The sequence below is a fragment of the Miniopterus natalensis genome, chromosome 11 (assembly GCF_054644295.1).
Source record: "Miniopterus natalensis isolate mMinNat1 chromosome 11, mMinNat1.hap1, whole genome shotgun sequence".
Classification (NCBI taxonomy): Eukaryota; Metazoa; Chordata; class Mammalia; order Chiroptera; family Miniopteridae; genus Miniopterus; species Miniopterus natalensis.
The window spans coordinates 9,422,368-9,445,529 of record NC_142091.1 but is presented as its reverse complement, the minus strand read 5'-3'; the positions used below and the strand labels follow the sequence as shown (position 1 = coordinate 9,445,529).

Genomic DNA, 23,162 nt, shown 5'->3' with positions numbered 1-23,162 from the left:
CTTCAAAACGCTGTGTCTCCCAACAGTTCGCACACACTGAGGATTCTCGGAATAGCCAGGTGGCCATCGATCGCAGCCCGGAACTGACCATGTGCATCCGAAGACCGTTGCGTGCTTCCCTTATCTAAACTCGGGCTGTATGTTCAGCCCATGTTTTCCTTGTGATCCATCTGGGGGCCAGAGTTGGCTCACGTGGCTGGTTCTTCCTTTCCACCTGGCATGGATTAGCAAAGCCGCTCAGCACTTGCCCTCCTGCCCTCCACCCAGACATTCCTGTGCAGTGTGCGGGAGACACTGCAGGATCTTTCGGGATCACTTTCTCGTTTGTAGGGCGAGTTGAGAGCGTGCTCTGGGGAAGCAGGACAGCTCTGGGATCTCCTGTCTCCTCCGCTCTGACTACCGGGGGACCAGGCTCTGGTGCACGGTGTATTCCCTCCACTGCACTAAACAGTCCCCAAAGGCCCTGCCGTTGCTGAGGCAGGGCGAGACATTTTTTAAAAGTTTTAAAATACAATGGAAGGATAAATATGCTTAAAGCTATTCTATTCCACACGGGTGGCAATAACCACCAGCTGTCACCAGGAAACAGCAGGCGTAACTGATAAACAATTCAACTCTTGTGGCTCTTCCATCAATAAAGTTAACGCCCAAAAAGTAAGTGAGAGGTTCAAAGTCAGGCTGGATAAGCCCCCAGGTCTGCCAGGAATTAAATCGCTGGACTATGTACAACACAATTTTTAATGCAGATTAAAGAGGATCAGCTGGGCAACTTGCTTCGCTGGGCGAGGACGGGCGCCGTCTGTTGCTTGTGAAACTGTCATTAGCTGAGGTAGCGCTGGTGGATGGGGCTGTGGGCGATGGGGATGAGTTAAAGACCGACTATCATTATTTTGAAGGAAATGCAGAATATATCATTTATCCTTATTATGAAAAGAATGAAATTTCCACCGAGCTAGAGCAGGAATGAATGGTAATATTATTACCACAGTTTAGCATTAAATGGGCAACACCTACTCTAATTTATTGATGGGCTGTTTAAGACGGTGTTAACCTGCTTGCCTTGTATTATAATTGAGTCCAGTCTCCAGGCTACAGAAGTCTGAGCTCATCCTTTCTCAATCAATATGCTCCCCTTCAGTGACCCATTTCAAGACAGCTTCATAAAAAATAATGTATTTTGTTTTAATAAATTTAAACACTATGACAGCTGCTCAATTTTTATTGGTTGTTTTTTTTTTTCCCTTCAGATGTCTCTTTGCTGCTGAGTGAAGTCAAGCTCACAATCAATAGTAATTGATTAATCAGCATCCCCTTTGAACAAAGGTGCTAATCAGTTTTTGATGAGTTCATCACACCAGACGCAAAGGCAGCCTGGCCCAGCCTGACGGATCATCAGTGTTCAACAAGACTTATGGCTCCTGAGCAGTGGAGAAGCAGTGCTCCTGGAGGGCGTGGGGGAGGGGAGCAATTATTAATTTAACCAAATTATGATAAACACAAACAGTTGTTGGTTTATGGCTCCTGACTGGGGGGTGATTGATAGAACTGCGGCAGGGCTGCGTCTGACTGTCTGACTGGTACAGAGCTCAGAGACCCACACTGTTCTGTGATTGATGATGCTGGGGAGGGGTAGGTGGCATTTCACCCCATTTTCCTAGGAGGAGAAAGCTACTTCTGCATCTCTGAGTGATCCTTGTGTGGCTAATACGCCAAGAGGGACGAGGGCCAATGAGAACGCAGTCCTTCCTGCAGAGCCTTGAGAAGGTGCAGTTGCCAGGGCCACTGTGTCAGAGAGGTTTATTCAGGGTCAAGGCCAGGATCAGGATCAAGACTGAGGCGGAGGTCCTCTATGCTGGGCACTGCACTCTACACAGGGAGAAGGGCTTGTCTACTCTTATTTTAAAAGATAATCAGGCTCATGTTTTTGTAGCTTCTCCAAATATACCACAAAGAAGAGGCAAAAATGAAGCACTTCTTTGGTGGGCTGGTTGTCTTTCCAGCCTTTTATCTGTTTATCTATGTAAATTCATTGGGGTTTGGAATCCACTTATTCGTCCAAGGGTCAACTGTGTGCTTGCTACGGGACAGGCATACAGCAGTGAACAAAACCAGCACGTCCTGGAGCTCCCACTCCGGGAACATCCAACAGCTAAGCTCAAACGGGGATGTGCTACCCAACAGAAAACTGAAGGCATCCTGGGGGCTGACAGGAGCACATAGCAGGCAATTAATCTACTGCATTTGGAAAGACGGGGTGGTAGGTACTATCTTACTCTCACTGGGTGACACCTGTATTTAATACTTCATCTCAACAGTCATCTATTCAAGGGAGCTGCACTGGAGGGGCAATATGGGACCTTCTCCCAACAGGCTGGAGTGAGCACCCACAGCCCAGGCCTTGCTTTCTCCCTCACAGTGAGGAGGGGTCTTCCTTACTGACTTATTAAGAAGGGACGGATCAAAACGTGCAAGAAGCCACCGCTGGCTGGCAGTGAAGTCTACGACATCACAAAGCTCATGAAATTGTTTAGCCCTGACCGTTTTCAATCCCCCCTTTTAGGATATGCTTTGTATCCTGGATTAGTGACGCCTACATCCTGGAACCAAGCATGAAACCTACTTTTTCAAGAACTCAGTGTGCTGTGAAAAGGTCTCAGGTGGGTAATTAGTTTACATCATGGCGTGTGACAAAACAATTGTCCCCTTCCTCCTGCCCCACTTCTAGGAATACATGACAAGGCTTTTCTAGTCTATCTCACCACAGTAAATGGTCAGTATGAGCTTTTTAAAATAAAGATCTTGTCTCATAATCCAACATCCTTAAATTGCTTTATAATGCAACAGAATTTCTCCTGAACCATTATATACCTAGAACATAAACTTCCATCAACCACTGACCAGAGTGGCTTTGGACAGTCCCAAAGAGGACGGCCTTCAGTGCTTTCAGAGCGTCAGCCTCAATTTGAAATGTGCATGCCACTACTGCAAGAAAGAGAGGCAGGAGGGGAGGAAAATAGTGTTAATAAAATTTATTTTTCTTTAGTCTCAAAATCCACAATTGCTCATCGGTTGCTCAACAAGCCAAATGGCCGTTGTGTGGAAGCGGACAGAGCGCCCACAGGTTGGACGCTGCAGTGCCTTACCTAATGACTAGCCCTTACCTGCGAGGTCCTCACTGTCCAGCTCTTCTGCGGAATTGGGCAACTGAGTAAGGCCTTACAAGTAAAAACAAATCGTTTTTCTTTTCATTCCTCAAGGGACATAAACAAAACACTTAAGAACTGAGGATGAATTTCTTAAAAACATGAGCCAAATCTCTTGCTATCTCTCTTTTTTGGATAGCTTGAATGTATTAATACGTAAGTACATTTCTCCAATCATTTGATTTTGTTATTGATACGCCATTGAGGCAGAAAGATTCCTCAGTCTCCACTTTCAAAGCACATGAAATACGAAGGTGAATGTTTAAAATCACTCATTCATAACGGCATGCAGAAAAGAAAAATAATGAAGCCTGACTGCCGGCTGCTGATTCTCTGATATATCTCTTAAATACAAATATATTCAGATGTTACATACCAACGTAAGTTTGATTTCGCGTTTTACTGTAAATTGAAATCCTTTGCCAATACTGTCAAATACAGTTTATGATCAATTTACGATGCTCTAGTGTCACTTGTTTCGAAGTGGCACAGCATCTGCTAACTGCAGATTGCAGGTTATGCCTTCATCAGAAAATCTGATGTGCAAAATGGTTTTTTAAAAAAGAAAATTTCAAAAATCAGAGGTATTCCTGAAAAACAAAACCCTCAAAGCTGAAAAAGCAGTTAGGTCAGGAGATAATCCAGTGGAGGTCTGGCATGCCCAGAGCCAGTCACCACCAGGGTCGGCAGCCGCGATGGCTCTCAGCTAAGCTCTGGTGTGAGTTAAAAGAAGGGAAAAGTAGAGAAAGAACGGGGGGCTCGGCTACGAGAGGGCGCGTCTTCCCCTTGCTTTGTGCTTACTAAGCACCGCATGCTCTTGGGCAATCAGGGGCCTGCACTTTTTCCTTGGTGCTCTGCTCCAGGCCCCGTTCAACTGCTCCAGGTCCTCTAACTTGCACTATCCCTAATATATCTCTAATGGGACTTGTCACTTTTGGAGATATTTGTGGACCTATTAAACTGCAGGGTCTTTGACGAGAAGGGGACATCTCGTTTATTGTTTCATCTTTCCCCTCGCTTGTAGCCAAGCACAAAGTGTGTGCTTGGTACGGATTTGCTGAATTGAGGACTTGGGAGCAACACTCAGTGAACTACCAGCCAGGGCACAAAAGCAACCCAAACAAATGCTCTAGAAACAAGAGATGGCAAACTGATCCCACTATTTTAAAAAAACCACCCAAATTAGCAGAAACACTCATGTTGAAATGGTCAGTAAAAACTTGGATTTTCTAAGTTGTTTTATAACCAAGCCAGATGAATATTATAGCTGGGTTGGTGCTACGAAGAGAAAAGGCCACATCTTCTGGTCCTGATTTCCACCAAGACCCTGAGATTCAATGGCAGGTGCCAATTAAAAATGGAAAGATTTTGAATCCATGAATGTTCCCAAACTATGGATTTAGGTGAATAAAGGGGAAGCAGTGAGCAATGCAATAAGTTATAGAGGTAACTGCGTAGGGATGCTATCCATTTGTTCTGAAACCTGATCGGTTGAAAGTGTTCCTATTTCTGGTTGGCTTTACCCATTGTATAAAGACTGATGAATACAATTATTTGAATAATTGTTATAAATGGGCAACATAAAGTACTTCTCTGTAGTTAATTATGAATTTGAAGTTCTCAGAAGGCTAATCCCTCACTTCTGTGTGGCCCCGTGAATTCAAAGTGTCCCGCATATGTGCTTGGCGCCCACTGAGCCACACTAAACATGGATGTTCGAGGCAGCGCTACTGCTCAGGGCGTGTCTCCTTGGAGAGGGCATTAGCAAGCTGATTTAAAAAAATAAAGACAAATATGCTTATGAAATATCATTGATATGCAGTTTCCCATTAAAAAGCAACAGACAGTTGATATATACCTCATTAAAGACAAAACTGTCATTTTTAATGGCACAAACTTTAAAATGTACCAAGTCATGTGGGGTCCACTGCTCAGATTACATCTGAAAGCAGGAAGTCGTTACCTTAGTGGCGCTACACCTGCGACTGTATTTTACGAGTCTGCAGTGCTCTGCCACAGTTAGATCACTTCTGAATAAATGCCATTAGGACGAGTTCACTGAAGCACTGAGTGTGCCTGGGACGACATGCGAAATTCACCTCCCAAACTGCTCTGACTAGGTGGTTTTCTTCCATGTTAAAAGTTATACACCCTCATGTTCTCAAAGACGACCAGGAGGATGCATTTCATACAGCAGGGAACACTCCCCAAAGGAGCCGTCCAGCTTCACCGTGACGAGAGCACTGGGATTTCCTCTTTAAACTTTGGTAGCCTCCGTTAAAGCCCCTTGGGCATTCTCATTAAGTTCTAGTCAACAAATTCCTTTAGACGTTGCTAAAGGTATGAAAGTGTACTTCTGGTCCACACGGGATTTTTCTAAGCTATTGGTAAAGTCCTGCAGTGCAAACATGATAATTTGCTATCTGCACTGTAACTGCCTTTTCGGAGGACATGGAATTTCGCTTCTTCAGGGGCTGGACGCCCTGCACACAGTCAGCCTCTTCACAGAGCATCTGTCCTGCCTACTCCTTGCAACAGAAATCGCTGGCTTCTAAGTGGTGAGATTTTAAACCAGGTTAAGGAAAATCTCAAACATTAGAAACAGTAAGAAATCCTAGAAATAGTTCAATAAATTCAAAGTCACGGTCAAGCAAAATTTGAATGTTTGTGGGTTCAGTTCATCAGGGTTTCTTTTATCTTTTTTCTCCTTTTTTAAAGAAAATTTCAAAAAAGAACGATCCAATAAAACCTCTAGGAAACAAAACAGCCCATGGGCCCTGGTCGCATTCCCACTGTGAAAAGTAGGAGGCGGTCTCTTACCTAAACGGCGCGCGTCTGCTCGCTCGGCATTTTATGGAAACTCACTTCCATCACCAGCCACAGAGGTTTCAGACGGCCCTGGAGTTTTAATCTAAGAGCTCAGCCATCCTGTTCTTTCTGCTTTGTCAGCTTTTGTGGAGTTTTCCCTTCTTCCCATTAGCAGAAATTTGGTTCACGCCGTTAAACAGTAGCCACTGTTTCCAAACTGCATGTCAAGGCGGCAGCGCAGTCTCTGGGTCCTGCAGCCACTCGTGACCTCAGCTGGTGCTGAGTGCGACACGCACTGTCTGCAGAGCCCCGACTGGTGCCAGCCTCTGGCGCCTCCGCCGTGCACGCGTGCAGAGATGTGCGGGGGACACACGGGTGTGGACATAGAGGTTGCAATAATGCTCACTGCTGGCGGCTCCTTTAAAACGGGCTTCCCAATTTCCCACAATTGGACAGGTAGTGAGAGAAGCATTTCATGTGCTTTTAGAGTTTTGTCATGGCTTGCACAGCTTACGAAATGTCAGGAAAGGGAGACTCATGGGGCAGTTACCCAAGGGCAGTGGACTAGGGTAGAAATATTTTGAAACCAAAAGGGAAAGTGAAAAATTATTTCAGAGGGGTTCCAGGTTTGAGTCTTAACACAATGACATACTGAATTTAAAAATATTTAAAAAGTCATTTGGGAGATCTAAATTCATGAGATCATCAGCATCTAATGTATCAAGAGGTGGAAAGCAAAAGAACAGTTAGATTTGAAAATAATAAAATAGAAGGGGGAGAGGGAGGGAGGGAGGGAGGGAGGGAGGGAGGGAGGGGAAGGGGAGGAGAGGGAGGGAGGGAGGGATGGGGAGGGAGGGAGGGAGGGATGGGGAGGGAGGGAGGCAGGGAGGGAGGGAGGCAGGGAGGGAGGGAGAGGGAGGGGAGGAGAGGGGAGAGGAGGGAGGGAGGGAGAGAGGGATGGAGAGGGAGGGAGGGATGGGGAGGGAGGCAGGGAGGGAGGGAGAGGCCTCTCAAACCCAGAGGAAGCCAGCTGAGGGCAGTGCAGCAAAAGCACAAGCACTATTCCAGACCATGGACATGCTGTCACCCAAAACCTCACATGGGGAGGTGGGTGGGGGATGAGAGAGAGGCACACAGGGCAGAAAGAGAACAAGGCACAAGACACTGACAGAGAAGCACCCACATTTGAACAAATAAAAACCATGGCACGCACCCGCACATCGTAACTATGACAGGTGCAGCACCCGGGCTGTAAGCCCCTCATGCATTCCTGCCCTCGGGGTCAGGCAGGTGGTGCAGGGAGGGTGAGGCAGGGGCTGTTTGCATCGCTCGACATGCACACATAACACAGGAGTCTTCCTGGCCAGGCCTTAAGGATGAGCTCCAAAAACACAAATGCTCAGGATCCTTGTTCAAAGTAAATCCCTTTGGTTACCCTGGTCTAAAAATCCCATCTTACACTCGTATCTATCTTCACTGTCAATTAGATCATTAAAAACACATTGTGGCTGGTTACTGTTTGGTTTCTTTTTGGAGAAAATCCATTTGAGTTTGAATCATGCCCATGCACTTCTAACCTTCCAAAACATGCTTCCTGTTCCAATCAGATACTGGTAAGAACAAATGGTCAACATACATAAACAACCGGTATACGTCATACATACTCTAGCAACACAAGCTTGAATAAAGTGTTTTAATGAGTCTTCAAAGGAAAAGCTTTTTATAAAATTATTTTTTCTTTTCATAAAAGAGAAATATGGAAATCCAGTATAAAAACTTTTAAGACCAATAAAACGGTCACGACTGCCTGACCTGATACGTCTTGTCATTTAAGTTGCCAGTTATCAAACCATCACGTTTCCTAGGCCCGGTCTCCACGCTGAACACCCCGCGATTATCCTCGACTGAATCTAAGTCAGATGTAGCCACACTGAAGTGGGGTTTTAGCCATAACTCACTCAAGTAAAATCATTTCTCCAGCTTCATTTCCTTGGAAATCTGGCCCCTGCGCTGTAATTTCTATCGCATTCCTATTACAGTTCCTATCCTGACAGCTGACCTGGAGGACTTTTCCCCCCTGTCAAGAAAAATTCGAAATTTTAATTTGGTTTTCATTAAAGCTCTTTGCTGGAGAGTATGCTGCTCAAAATAGTGGTCGGACCCCTCGTGAGGAGGCTACGAGGGTTTTAGACGAGCTGGAGAATGTGTTCATAAATGTATTATATAGGGATCAGCCTGGGTTATCACTTCTCTCCTGCTGTGAAGGGACCATATGTGTAATTAAAATATATCTTATTTATTATAATATATACATATACAGGGTGTCCCAAAAATGTACACACTCTTTGAGTAATTATAAAATTACTCAAAGTGTTTATTAAAATACATTTCATTTTCAAAATTGAGCTATCAGCTGTTAAAATGTATATAGGTTGTTTTGGGACACTATATATATCTCTTCTTAATTTCTTTTTTCCTCCCCAAACTTCCTGGCTCTACACACTGCTGGTCAGTAACATCCTACAGAGGACTCGCTGGCTCAGCCACTGTCCCTGAGCTGGTAGGACAGCGGCTGCTGTGCGCAGTGCAAGACACGCGCTTCCTGCCGGAGGACTGCTCTAAAACCCGATTCCGGGGCCCGCCACTGTGCCGCACAGGGTCCCCTTCACTTCCTCTCCCAGGGAGAAAGACCTGGGGTGTCCTAGACTCACGACTGGCCCCTAGGCAAACTTCGCATTTTTCAGGTCAGGGGACACATTTGCTACTGTGAATGAACACCCCACACAAGTACATCCATCAGTCACAAAGCACATGGAGTGCAGGGAACGGATCTAGAAAACCCAACTCTGGAGTCTTAGGGGGTAAATGATCAGAATTTCCTCAAAGATCTCACAGAATTCAGGAACCTTACGGTTACATTTGACCCCGGAGTTAACTATGGGGGGCTCAGAACGTAAAGCATCTTAAAAGAAGAGAACAAGATCTCTTGAGCTACATTAAAAGGGCCTCAAAGCTCTGAGGATAATCGATAAAAGTCAGGAAGTGCTCAATTAATGATGAAACCTACAAATAACTGAGCTTAATGGAGTGCGGTCCCGGAGATGTAACAAGCACTATGGGGCATTAACCTCAGAAAGTGAAGTTTTATACCTAATTGATTTCTCATGATCGTCAGTGTGTTTGGCCCTTTAACTTTATGAACTTTTCCCTTTGTGCAAATGGCAGGAAAGGGCAGGGTGAGCTGGGAGGGGGTGGGGAGGGCTATAGTGCTCCACACCTAAGTTTGTTTTTCTTTCTAGAATTCCTCATCGGCAAGTCCAAGTCTGGGGGTGATGGGCCAAGCGTCAAGGCCTGCCCTTCAAGGCCAGCTCACAGAGGACAGGCTTTGCTAAGAGATTTCTGATGGGTAAGTCCTCAGGTGCAGGTCTACTTAAGGAAGCCAGTCTGTGCTAGGAAGAGATGCTTCTCTAAAAGCTGAATGAACAGTCCAGGGCTGGCTGATCACCTCTTGTCATTTTGGTGATAGATTTCAACACTGCACAACATGCAAAGTGATTTAAGTAGGTCCTTTACCAAACAATTCCCTTGGATTCAATTATTAAAGCTCAGCCCACTGTTTAACTAACATATCTGTCTCCAAGCACAGTATCAGCACTAAGTAATAAGTAATCTACAGATGAAACAGGATCCTGATTTTCTGATTGGAGCGATGTAAATTGTTAACAGACTTACTCCAAGCCACTAAGTCAGTGGTGGAATTGGGAAAGGATTTCCCCACTCCCCATCCTAAGCTTCGCTCTGCTTTTATCCCCTTTTGGTTAAAATCTTAACCGAACTTTTTAATATTTTAACTTTTTAATATTTTTTCTACAAGTTACCTACACACAAGTGACTTTTTGAAGTCCCAGTTTATGCTGTTAAAATATGTATATTGTGTCATTCTTGGTTTGGAGCTGTTTCCTGCCGAATGTTAACATAAATGTTTGTGCACACAGAGGTGAAGGGTGAAGCAGAGGGTAGAGGGTCAGGGCACAATTAACAGAAGGCGGTGGCCTTCCTCCTCCATCTCCTGAATTCAGCAGGAGTCTTCGCCCTGACCTTCAGTCTCAACTGCTAATGACACACGATTCCTCTTCCAAAGGCACCTGGGACTCCAGCCTGTATGCGAAGAAAGCAGCTGGGCCTTCAGTCAGATGCTACAATTTGTAGGTGAATTTTAGTGATCTAAAGTCCCCTGTACTTGAGTGTCTGGTGGGTTATGTAACTAAGGGCCACGTGCAACTGACACTCCTGCCACCCCAGCCGGCGAGGAGGCCTCCTCAGGTTGCAACACTGGCTACTGAACTCGCAACAGAAATGACAAGACTCCACATCTGTCAGGCCTTTAGCAGTTACGGTATGTTTATGAGATCGTCTACTCGGGACGGGGCTGCCCTTGAAGACTACATTCCTCCTTCTCCCAGGCTTGCCTTGCCTCTCAGCAGTGCTGAGGAAGTAGATAAACAGTAATGTGATACCAACCGTGAACTGCGGGTTCTGTCGTCGCCGTGGCGTCTACAGACGGGAACAGAGGATTGGAGGAAGGGAAGAAACAGGAGGAACGGCATGCAAAAAAAGGGAAAATGGAAAAAAATGGAACAGATAATATATGAGCAGGCTTTCAAAGAACATCGCGTGACAAGCAATAATAAATGAAAAGCAAAAAGCATTTGAAGTGAGTTGCACTGTTTTAAGACATGCCTTCAGCTCCAAGCTGCGAGCCAGTGGGGAGCACAGTACACCCTTTGGTTCTGGGGTCTCACCGGGACACACCTACTTGCCGGTCAGTAGTCAGGGAACATGCAACGTGACGAGAAACACCAGTGTGAGCTCAGCATCAGGCTCAGGACGTGACCGAGAAGCTGGGTCGGCAGCCAGCAGAGCGATGGGCTCATCCATTCAAACATTGCCTTTGTTCCAGCCCAGCCCACCCGGCACGCGGGTCAGGGCTGCAGCGAGGCCTCACTGACTCCACTGCACTTTCTGGTCCTTTCATGGCTTATGCCCAGGTGCCTGAGATGAATCTACGGGCCCAAGTTTCCCATCCAGGGTGTTCAGCAGAGTTCAGCTGGAAAGTTCAATTAACCGGGAGGCCATGGGATGAACATGTTCAAGGTTTTCAGATTAGTTTCTACACACACACATGCCCCCCACACCCCCAATCACACACCTACACTCACATACCACACATACACACACACGTCACACACACATCTTCACCCCCGCACCCCCATACACACCTACACTCACACACCACACCCCCCCACACCACACACACCACATACACCCCCCCCACACACATGGGCGCGCACACCACTAATACATTCCTTACCCTGCGGATTTTACTACGTTATACTCGAGGGGCAGGAGTCTGTCATGGAAACACCCAAGTCAACACAATTTGCCAAATGCCACTTCTGATCATGAGACATTCCCAAAATTAGAGTCTCTGGCCAATCACTTGCTCACAATTCAGAGCCACATTCGCCGCTGTGAGCGCCAGGAGTCCCGCCCTGGTGGCTGCCTCAGGAGGCAGCAGGGACGTCTTCACTGCCAGAGGCGCCTGCTGTGGAGTAAACGTGGTTGTCTCTTGCTCTTCTAGTTCCATGCTGGTAAGTTTCCTCCTCCTGCCAGGCTCCTAACCCAGGCCTGTGGTGCCAGCTCCACTTTGCAGGAAATTCCCAAGGCGCTCAATAAATTTGCTCTCTATTTTTGGCTAGAGGGGAAGTGGAATAACTATCTAACAAAATGCATGGTGACATTCTTTTTCCAGTGTCACTTTAACACCACTCCTCTGGCCAACTCCACACTAATGTCAACCCACCCGGCTGGGCTTTAGTTTCAGTTCGACGTCTCGCAGGTGCATTTCCTTCCATGCTCCCCTCTGGCCAGAAGGAAGTGGTGACACCCACAGGGCGCCGGGGTGGCCTCTAGCTGACGTGGAGCTCTGGGTTAACACTGCAGGAGTTTCCTGTCCTGTTTATAATGCAGCTATTTAGTTGGCAATTATTTTCACGAGTTTTGGGGATTTCAAAAGACTCTTTTGGACTCAACATAGGCAATGTTTAAATGCACTGGGATGCTAAACACAACTTTCTTTTTGTCAGACGAGCCTGGTGCTTCCCATTTATGAATATGACAGGCGAATCCGCACTGGTGTTCCCTTTCGTTGGCATACTTTCCTTAGGCCCTTATCCCACCAAAAAATCAGAGCCCTTCTAAGGAGTGAGAATTAACCAGAGGTCTGAGAGGCCACTGTAGCTTAATATAACTTTTAGCTGGGTTTTTGAAGAACAGATAAAGGAAAGAAAAGCATAAAATTCACCACATCAGAACATGATACTTACAAGTCAAGTCTGTATGCATAAAATAGCAGTAAAAACACCCCAGATTATACAGTTGAAACATCTACACCAGATTCTCATGACACAGTTGACACCTCTTTACTTGAACATCCAAGTCAAATGTTAGTTTGAGATGCTTCCAATTTGAAGGGCAAAATCCAATGCACATTTGCACAGAAACACTGAAATGCATTCTCATACAATTTATAGCTAGGCTCTGGCTCCTTCCCAACATTTAAAAGAAGCAATAAACACTTTGTCTCATTATTTTTATAGTAGCATTTCTAACATGCTTTATTTTCAACAGGTAAATCATTAGTATAAAATGAAAGCAAGAAGGAGGAGTAAAACCTAAAGGTTAGAGTCCTCAAAATTAATAGCTTAGCATTAACCAATGACTCCCGGATCTACTGTCTTCCTACATCACAACATTGCGTCAGCTTTATGACGAAGTTAGACTAAGTGAAGCTACGAGAAAATAGACTAAGGAAAGTTCACAGGACAGCTTGCTTCCCCTTTCTAGGGACGGGAAACCCATCACTGCACCCAAAAGGGCAGGAGAAAGGGAGGGTGGGAAGGAGAAAACACGTTCTAAACAGTTCAAGGCAAACACAGGTTCAAGTCCAACAACAGAGTCCCTGCAGCAGGTAAGGGCAAAACCATGGCCAGCCAGGGAGCAGAGCAGCAGAAACAGGCTGGCTACAGAGCTCACAAGACCGAGGGTGTACCCCGGAGTCGCAGGCCCCATTTCTCTAACAGCATCTGCTGTGCTATCTGAAAAGAAGGCTATTTCAAGTAAAGAATTCAAGACAATTCTTCAGAAGTGACTCTGTGCTCCCCGCAGGAGAGCACTGTGACACAATCTAATTCTCCATAATTGCATTACGGCTTCCTGCGGAAACCAGACGCCCGACTCTGAAGCGAGAGCCGCCCGTGAAGTGGGATTGACAAGGGATCTTCATCAGAAGGCTGGCGAGATGCGCGGGCCCACGCCTGCGAATCAACTTGTGGGGTCACTGCATTGTTTGACAACACTCTCAGGCAACCTGCAAATAGTAAACTCCCAATATAAGTTAGAAACGCTGTAATTAGCCTGAAAACGAGAGTGCCTAACTGCCATAACAAGGGCTTTTTTGAACTTCGTTTCGTCTCATCTCTGAGCAGGGCCATCAAGCAAAACAGGCCCCAGAAAGTTGAGCTGGACTCTCGGTGGTGCAGGGTTAGAGATTAAAAAGGCTTCGCCGAGCTTTTGTCTCTATTTTAATTTTAATTACAGTGAAGGCGAATTTATTGTACACTTATTTTATATGGTCAACACAAAACCACCCAGTGTCCTTGAAAACCCTGCAGGGGTGCCCATTCTTACCAGCCCCTCTCTAGCTGTTTAATGGTATAATCAAGGTGTCCGAGGGTGCGCCCACACGGCTATCGGAAAGATGTGCCTCTCACTAAATACTGACTTTTCTTCTTAGTCTCCCAGCCTCACAAGCAATTTATGGGACCCCATCTTGAATAAATTAAACATCATCTATATTTCATGTTGCAGAATGTGATATTCACAAAATGAAAAGGCCCCGACAATGTGTGAGATTAGAGACACTAGCCATTTAACCAAGTAGAAAAAAAGTGACTGCCTGAGAGGCAGCTGGGCAATATTTAGTTGAAACAGTCATGTGTAAGCTCCACTGTGGCAAATTCTAATCCTTTCATATGGATTCTCTCCAACTTAGAATTGTTCATCGAGTGTGACAGACTGGGGGTTTAAAACTAATCCATAAATTAGTCCGTAGTCTCAAACACAACGGGTGCCATAAATGAAAATGAAAATCCTAGAACAAAATTAAATTCACAACCTTAAATACTTTTTCTTCTCCAACTGCTCTGCGGTGCTCCTGCTCCCCGATGCAGTCACTGCAAGGCTGCGTTGAGGGGGGCTTTGAGGGGAGCGAGCAGGGTGTACATTAAAAAATGCAGTGTAATAACCCAGAGAACCCAATCTGCTCGAAAGCTGAGCTTAATTGTAAAGAATTTAAATTCTCCCATTTTGATTGTCATAAGCTTAAATGAAAGCATACTAAGCAGTCCAGACATATTTTAATACACTTTCCCCCAGTTTATTTTCGTAACTAAAGTCAATAAGGAGCCGATGGGTTTCCTTAATTGAATTCCCCTTCAGTTTCTGTTAGGGAGCTGCTTTAAATCCAGACACTAGGGCAGGAAAGGAATCCCCCTAACAATTTTATTTTCATAGTTGTACTGCACTGGCCAATAGATATTAAATACAGCTGTCCCCTTCTGTTTATTTATTTACTTAGACTTATTTGAGATCTATTGAAAGCAAAAATACGTGCTGGAAAATTAAACTTTGAAATGTATTTCCTACTGGTTTCTTGGTTAGTTTTCTTTCCGTCTACGTGTCTATGTTGTGCTTTAATTAAACTCCCATTTACCGGGGGTGGGAGAAGCGGACAGGAACAGACTGGCAGCTAAAGGCCGTATCTGAGAGTGACGACAAAGCTCTCTCACCTCTGAAGTCCTCCCCTTCGAGGGCAGAGACTGCGTGTCGTAGAGCAGCAGGAAAGGGAGGGATTTTTTTTGGTTAAACAATTTCAAGTTTTGTTAAAAGCTTCTACAGAATTGTTCCCTGGTGCTGCTGTGCCCCTGAGATCTTTTCATTTGAAAACCAGATGTTCTGAAAATACTGTAACAGGAACCTGTACAGTGGTTTCATTTAACAAGGAAAACGATCCCTCTGCCGTGCTGTGTGTGAATGCTGGTGGAAGAAAGGGCAGGGCGCAGGGAGGCGAGGACAGAGGAGGGTGCCGCACTGGGGCTGGTGGGAGAGGGAAGCGGCGGCCGTAGCTAACATTCATCCTGGGTTAGACGCCCGAGGTCTGGGTCCTTCCCGCCAAGTCCCTATTTCCACGCCCAAGGTAGCTCTACCTACCACTTTTCATCCCAAGAAACCTCTTTATGATATTATTGCTTGCAGATAAGTATGGAAATGATGACAGAAACATTAGAAAAAAAACCTCAGTTTCCATCTCTCATTCTTGTTTTTAAAAAAATGCAGAATCAGATGAGCTTTATCACTGCAGTGTTCTAATTGCTTCCCTTCCCTCATAAATCAGTATGGGTCAAAACCTGGTAGGCTACAATGCTGTTTGTAATAGGTTTATAATCATCAGCAAAATAAAAATGCACTCACTTAAGACAGTACGAAAAAATGGTCATGTTCTTTTGGGGCAAAACTTTCATTTCATAAAAGGCCACACGAGTATTTACTAGTGTCTAACAATATTCTTGTCACCAGGGATCCTGGCACATCAGGACCACTCAATAAGTACTCAATAAACAGTGAATGAAAAACCGTCTTCACGGGGCAGATGCCAACTCCAGAGAAAAGGCAATTTAGCAAACATTCTAGGATGAAAGATGAGCATTTTCTAGTAACAATGGTTAATATATGCCTGGAACATAAACACACACACTGAAGGTAGATGCTTGGAGCAAGTTAGGCCTTCAGGCTTCATTCCCAAAATGCCATTCTTTCTTTTCTTATTTCCGTCCCCCCCACTCCCCGCCTGCCAATCTTGCTCTTTCCCTCTGACATCTCACTTCCCAAAGGCATTATAAAAAGGTTTTTCTTTGCCAGAATGAGGCTGCCACCAAGGTCCCTAGAAAATTCACATCTGGTTCCCTTTAGGGAGGGGTTTCTCAGTCAGCATTTCGGGCCAGATAATTCTTTCCTGTGCGTCCCCCCTGTGCATTATAGGGTGTTTAGCAGCACCCCTGGCCTCTACCCATTAGATGCCATTAGTACTCTGAGTTGTGACAACCAAAAACATCTCCAGACACTGCCAAAGGCCCCGGGTGGGGGGGTGGGGAGCGGGCACTGGAGGGACTGGTGCATTAACACTGCCCTCAGTTGAGAACCACTGCTTTAGGGAAGGAGACCCAGGATCCTATGAGGATAATTACGGGGAGAAGAGGCTCGTCCACGAGGCCCTGAAAGGCAGGGGAGGTGGCTGTGCCATCCCTTCTTACTCATGCTTACCCTTCCTCGATGGCACAGACCTGCCCTCCCCCTCTGGTGCTCGCCTGTCTTCTGCCCCTGCCGCTGTGGGCCCTGCCCACGTACCTCCTGCTGTGGCGTGCACGCAACCCCGGCAGTCCTCCCGCGCCACACGCTGAGGGGCTAAAGGATCTGCTGGCTCCACAGGCACTCGCACAGGGCTGTGCATATTACGGTGCGTGATCTTTGTTGAATGCACCCCTAAAACCAGGCAGGCACACACGCTTGCACCATGTGACCACCACCAGCCAAGAAAGAGCCAGCGGCCCGGCCCCGGGGAAGGGGCTGCCCGCGGGGAAAGCTTCCCGCAGCAGCTTACACGCCATGCCCGAGTCAGCCTCAAACCCAGGGGTGCTCCTCTCCGTATCTAAGAAACTGCAAGCCTGCGCTGTGGTCTGCATCTCCCCCTTTGGCGCAGTCTACAGATGTTCCTGAAGGACACGGGCCGTGCCACTTTCTTTACCTGTGGCATCTGAACTGCACTACACTCGGAGCTTACGCTGCTGGACTATGAAAGCCAGAGCAACGGCGTGAGCCTGAGGGCGGGGCTCACTGTCTCCAGCTGAACGGTTTTGAGGTCTTAGATACCCATAAGAAAAACCCTGCCAGTTTCTTTTCCAAGAAACAAAAAATACTTAATTGGGTATGTATTTTAAAAAGAGAAAAACTCATTTAGAAATGACCTACTTCATTCTTATGAAGGGATTTCTAAGTGTTTCTGAATTTGGCCCTACAGCTATTCATTTCTCATTCTAAGGTGATTTTAACTTTTTAATTGATGGTGGTCGCACACACAGTATGGCCTGCAGGTTGGGTGCCTCCTGGCCTAAGCAATACACAAGCGCTGTGAAGGGTGTTCACACCGAGTGCTGGGCTCTGTGGGGCCCAGGGCGAGCCTCTGACCGGGCAACGAGACAGAAGCAGCGGTGCGCCCGCAACCAGGGAGGGGAGCACCGCACTCTCCTGTGGTGATGAGGGAAAAGCTCATCGCACTGCAGACGGGCGAAAGCCGTCACCAAGCGCAGAAACAGGTAAGTCCAAGTGCGCCTGACACACGAAGCCAACTAACTTCAGAAAGTCCGGAACGAGCCGAACGCCCCCGTCCTTCGGGCCGGCTTTCCTTCGGCTCTGGCTTCTCGGGGGAGCCTGTACGAACATTCTTACCCAGCAATGGCCGGCAGTCTCTGTGTGCTGACAGAGGGCTGCAGGGACAATGTCAATCACACAGTTTGCCCCCCATATGACAGCACAGACCTTCACGAATGAAACCACGTGGACAACCTGACATGATAAAGAAAAAAAAGAGAAGGGAGAAAGGAGGGGTGCCTGCCAACGGCAATGCCTGGAACAGGAAGTCATGCTGAAGGTCAACGTCCCTGACGGAGTGCAAGGCACCAAAGACGCTAAGAGCAGGTCACACCGAGGCTCCGCGTGGCTCCCGGCCACTTCTACCCTGGGTGGGTTTGTTTTTAATTTGGAAAAAGATTCTAATGCTATTAATGCCCTTATATGCTTGTAAGGCCATAACAGCGCCGACATGGCAAACTGACAGCAAGCACTCCTTTCAGTGCAGCAGAGCCTGCACAGCCGCCCCCCACGAAGCTGCCTTCACGCGGAGGCCCCTGCGCACAGGACGGGGAGGACCGGCGCCGGCTGCTCCTGCCCACCCCCGCTGCGACTCCGAGGGGGCAACAGCGATGCAGACTGGGTGCACAGACCCTTTCAGTGGTCTCCAGGACGAAGCTGTAACCTGCTTTGAGGGAGCTGGGTGACTGGGAGCTCAAGGACAGTCTGCCTCCCTAACACGGGGAACTGTGATAGTCCTGGTTACAGAAGATCGACGGTAACAATGGAACACTTTCTTCAGAGAAACCAGAAATCAACTATGGCCTTTTGAGTTTAAAAATATTTTTCTACTGCATTTGTACATTTCCTTGTAATGAAACTCTGACCTGGGGAATGGGTTTCAGTTATTGCATTTGCCTGGGAGAGAAGAAATAGATGACTGTGGGCTGCTGCTGCTGCTTCTTCAAGCTCAGGCTTTATGTTACTGTCATTGGATTTAGCTGTTGAAGCTTTTAAGGCTAATGGTGGCTGTAATATACCAAAGAGTGCAAGAGAGAAGAGTGGAAATTAATTTAGCTGCACATTTGTCAAGGTTCAGTTTGGAAAATGTTGCAGGAACCGATCCAAGTCTAGGAAGCCTGGACCTTTACGTGAGACACAGAACCATTCAGCTCATAACCTTTAGTCTGTTTGGAGAAAGGAGCGAATGTTAAATTCCACGGGTGTACTTTCTGGGCGAGATAAACGTATGTAAGACTGCCTGTTAAGACAGTAAGCCTAGAAGATCACACCCACTAAGGCAGCAGATTCTCCAGTGTTGTTTTAGTGGCGATTTTCCTTGAGCTGCTCTTGGGCATGCCAGTGAGGACCTGGGAATTCATGACCACAAGTGCATTTGTGTGCACAGAAGGTTCAACTGCTGACACCAGGAGCTACAGTGTGCCTGTGAGACCACCTTGCATGACCTTGAACTGAGAAGCCAGGAGCAGAGTGAGTCCAGGAGCAGAGAGAGTGAAGCCAGGACAAGGTCCTATCATAGATGCCTTTGGTGGACAGGAATACGACACTGTTTATTTAAAATGTCCTCTTAAGTGGGGTGTCTGCAGTCTGACCTGACAGCAGCGAATAGGAGCTGCTGGAGGACATAAGACCAGCTGGGGTCGGGGTGAAGAGGTAAGAGCTGGGCCCACAACGCCTCTGCCAGGCTGCTGAGACTGGCTGGGGGGTTGGTTTAGGGCGCAGAAGACAGGCCTTAGAGAAAGAAAAAGCCTAAGCTGGAGAGAGGCCAGCCCCAAATGGAAAGTGTTGTTCTACATGAAAGAGAGCCATGGTGTCTGTACCGTGAGCGAGGCCTCAACTGCCTTGAACTGCGACCCTGGCTAGCTCTCCATGGAACCAGCTACAGGAGAGCTAATAAAGGCTGGCGCACCCTGGGCAACCCTACAAAGACGGAACGGAACGGATGGCTGCAGGTGCTCCGCAAGGGACGGGGCTCCACGTGCGGGCCAGTGGAGATCGGGCGAAGGAGCTGACACCCACACCCACAGGGCGGCCCAGGGGACTGGAAACCTGGTGACACGCGTGCAGGCCTAAGGAGGCACACCGCCCAGACGAGGGGTAAGGCCGGCCAATGACTGGGGCGGAGGACGGGCGGCTGGCAGCACAGCTGCTCTGGGGACCGGAGTTAGGAAGGGGCCCCTTCACTGTGCTTGCCGATGGTCTAGACGGGGAGGATCCACCCACTCTGCGGACAAACTGAGTTTACTGAGACGCAGAGGAGCCAAAAAGCAAAACAAGCTAAAGCAGAAACACACACGGACAAGAATTTAGGAAGCAGCCTCCATAGAGCTGAGTTCAGAGTGAGACATAAAGACCAACTGATGGGTTTTCAGATCTTAAGTTAAGGCACCGATGTTTTCATAACCGACGTTCGAAAACATCCTCACTAGTGGCGTCAAGATCTCTCTGTTCCCCTGCCCGCTGCGAAGGTGAAGAAACCCGAGTCCGGATGAGACTCCTCCTTCCGTAAATACTCTGCCTGCCATCACGTCTCCCTGACTCCTGTGAAAACTGAAGTTGTCTCCAGAAAGTCATCGCAAGTGATGGCGCCTCACCTAGGGTGGTGAAGAGGGTTTCCCCAGGAAGACGGGGGATGACGCGCAGTGCCTTTAGGAAAGCCCGGCGTGGGGGCCGCACACCCGGGCGCGCGGCTCAGAGGCGGGCCTTGCGGTCTCAGCAGACAGCAGAATGGAAGAGGAAGTTACTTTTTAAAGAGGGGTTTTCCTCACAGAATAATCGTTTGACATGTTTCTGTGTAAACAGTGGGTGGCGAAGGCCTTACCTACGGAAATCCCGCGTGTCTAGGCGACAGGATGCGCCGTGACCCTTTGTTCCTGGCGGACAGGGGACTCCGGCTCCCACACGGCACCGCCGAGCAGTACGGGGGCCGCGGGAGCCCAGGGAGGGGGGTGGCGCGCCTCCCCCAGTGACAGTCGGACGGGAGGCAGCGGTCACGGGCGCCCGCGCGTCAGTGCAGAGGTAACGCGGCGGGCGCAGCGGCCGCCTCTCGCCCTCCACGGTTCACGGGGCCGCGGCACACGCAGGGCCTCCCTCCGATGTCTTGGGGCGGCCCAGGCGGCACAAACGGGCAGCCGCGGGGTCAGCAGGAGGATGGCGCTGCCCTGGGGCCATGGCCCACGCGGGCACGGTAAAGGGGTGTCTCCCTTCGCGTGGGTAAGATGAAGGCGAGGCGAGAAGACCCAGGCCAGGATACTTACCGCGCCGGGCGCCCTCTCCCTAGCGCTGCGCTTAAACAAAGACGCCGCCAAGAGTTCTCTCGAATGAGCTGTAAATGCTCGAATGCTAAAGATTTTCTGAAGTCCTCAAGATTCAACCCGAGGACACAGTCTTTGAAGTGGTAAAATCAAGGGGCAGTGACACCCGAGGACTTCAGGGAGCGCAGGCCTCCTTATACATACCGGAAACAACACACATTCAGGACCGTTCCATGGCAATGAAGGCACCGTACCTGTGATGATGGTAGGGATGGTGGTGGTGGTGGTGGTGGTGGTGGTGGTTGTTGTGGGAGGAGGGATAGTTGTGGGGGGATCTGGATAAAAAAAAAAAAGGAAAATCAAACCCACAATGCTGAACACAACAATGATCAGTAATGACGAGCAGAGGCGTGAGGACGCGGAGATGTTTGTCCGACGGCTCCCTCTGAAAACCAGAAGTCTCCCTCCAAAGATTTATGACTTTGAATTCATCCCAAAGCCTTGGTTGGAAGAGCTGAGAAAGGAGAGACTTGTATTAATGAAGTGAACGAGCGATGAGATGTGAAGGAGAGAAGGGAGGAAAAATAAAAACACGGGACACCCCCAACCTGGTCCAACTTCAAAGGTGAGTTAAACCAACTCAGCACCCGAGGGTGGGCGGTTGTCATTTCATTTTATACTCTGACAGACGGGAGGAGGAAGGCGGAGGTGGCGCCGCTCTATCTAAAGGGCTCCTAAGGCCAAGGGCGAGGGTGCTCCCGCTCCCGGGCTGCAGGACCGTTAACTCCACTATTCTGCACCACACAGCCCAGCAGGAGGCAAGGCTGCTTCCTCTGTCTCCTTCTATACAAAGAAGAGAGAATGTCACTGCTAAATATCAAGGTCCAGGCGTGAGAGGTTTTACTGAGATTCTGTTTTTTTTAAAGTCAATAAAATTTTACAACTTATCAATATTAATAAGTTCATTGCCTTTGCTCATGTTAAAAGCTTGACCCAAGTGGACGATGGTGATAAAACTGAAAGAACGTTTTCCGTCTTGTAAACAAGAGAACTAAGTATAAATGAGGCTTGACCCTCAAAATCAGGAATCCCAAAGGGGTCCTCTGTCAGATGCTTGATCACCGTATATCCTTCTATCATCTCTGAAATTATTTGGGGGAAAAGGGAAGGGCAAATATGAAAGAGCAAAAAATTCTAAGCCCAGATGATCAAACCGAATGTGTTAACTGTCAGCAAGACTTTGAACTGAGCGATCACTCTGCTGTAATAGAGCATAAGATGACTTGAAGGCTTTTGATTTTAAATTTTACCTAAAGCACGTCAATTTTTTTCTCCCTGACACATCTGGTGTCCTTTAATCTCCAAGTGAGCTCTCAGATTGTCTAATTAATACATCAAAACTTTAATTATATACTGCACCTTTATTGGGTTTCGTACAACTTCCTGAAAGTTTATGAAAACATTACCTTAGTTCTTGGTTGTAAGTTCTGCTTAAAATGATCCCTGCTATCGGTCAGTAATCTGGGGTTTATGTCCCTCACAGACTTCTTCTTTCAGACATACACAAATGTACGAATCTGACAGTGAGGAACAAGAGTGAATTGTTCCATTTCACAGGACTATTCGTGTAAGCTGTTGGAATTTAAGCTATTGTTTAAAGCAGTCTCACACGAGGCTAGAGGAGTACAGTAAAAACAAACAAAACAAACTAAAACCTCACTCTCCTCCAGGAAGTAGAAACCATTAAATTGGTAATTTCAAACTACCTTTTAAGAAGAACAGGCAGTGTGCTCAGTCCTGCTCCTTAGACACTTTCTCACAGGCCCACAGGTGGGGAAGCATTTTGTGACCTGGCGGATCCCCTGCATGCACCTGGGCCCTGCTGCATGCGCAGGTCAGACACAGGTGAGCAAGGCGCACCGGCCCGGAGCCGAGCCCTGGAGACTTCCTGCTCCCTCCAGTCCCAACGCAACTGTACCCAGACGGGCTTGCTGCCCATCGTGTGGGCAGCTAATGTGTTTTTTCTGGGCTGGTTCAGCCACGATATTTATCACCGAATGGGACCACCTGTATCCGGGAGACTCCCCTGATACACAGCACTGCTACTTCTGTACCTAACTGTGAAAGCATATGCATAAATATGTGATGTCCACAATACAACCAAAGAAGACCTGAAGGTGATTTGAAAATACAGTTGGTTATAAACAAGGACTGGACTATACTAATTAGGGCAGAGACTTCAGGTCACCAGTTCTTTCCATGTTGTGAACAATCACACATTTTCAATTATTTTCATCACTGCTGGGGAAAACGTTGTCCTTCACATCTGGCTCCAGCAACCTACATGAATTAG

General features: G+C 47.5%; 1 protein-coding gene across 3 annotated transcripts in view; it reads right to left on the bottom strand.

The window, feature by feature from the left end:
• CADM1 (cell adhesion molecule 1) overlaps positions 1 to 23,162 on the bottom strand; it is a 324,569-nt gene that overhangs the window by 10,360 nt on the left and 291,047 nt on the right. Inside the window, exons 8-10 of one of the 3 annotated variants that reach the window (XM_016208949.2) lie at positions 21,064 to 21,144; positions 10,533 to 10,565; positions 3,162 to 3,215 (exon numbers count right to left, since the gene is read on the bottom strand). In XM_016208949.2, coding sequence (XP_016064435.2) covers positions 3,162 to 3,215; positions 10,533 to 10,565; positions 21,064 to 21,144 — 168 coding nt within the window. The remainder of the gene's footprint in view (positions 1 to 3,161; positions 3,216 to 10,532; positions 10,566 to 21,063; positions 21,145 to 23,162) is intronic. The other 2 variants (XM_016208950.2, XM_016208948.2) reach the window with 2 other exon arrangements.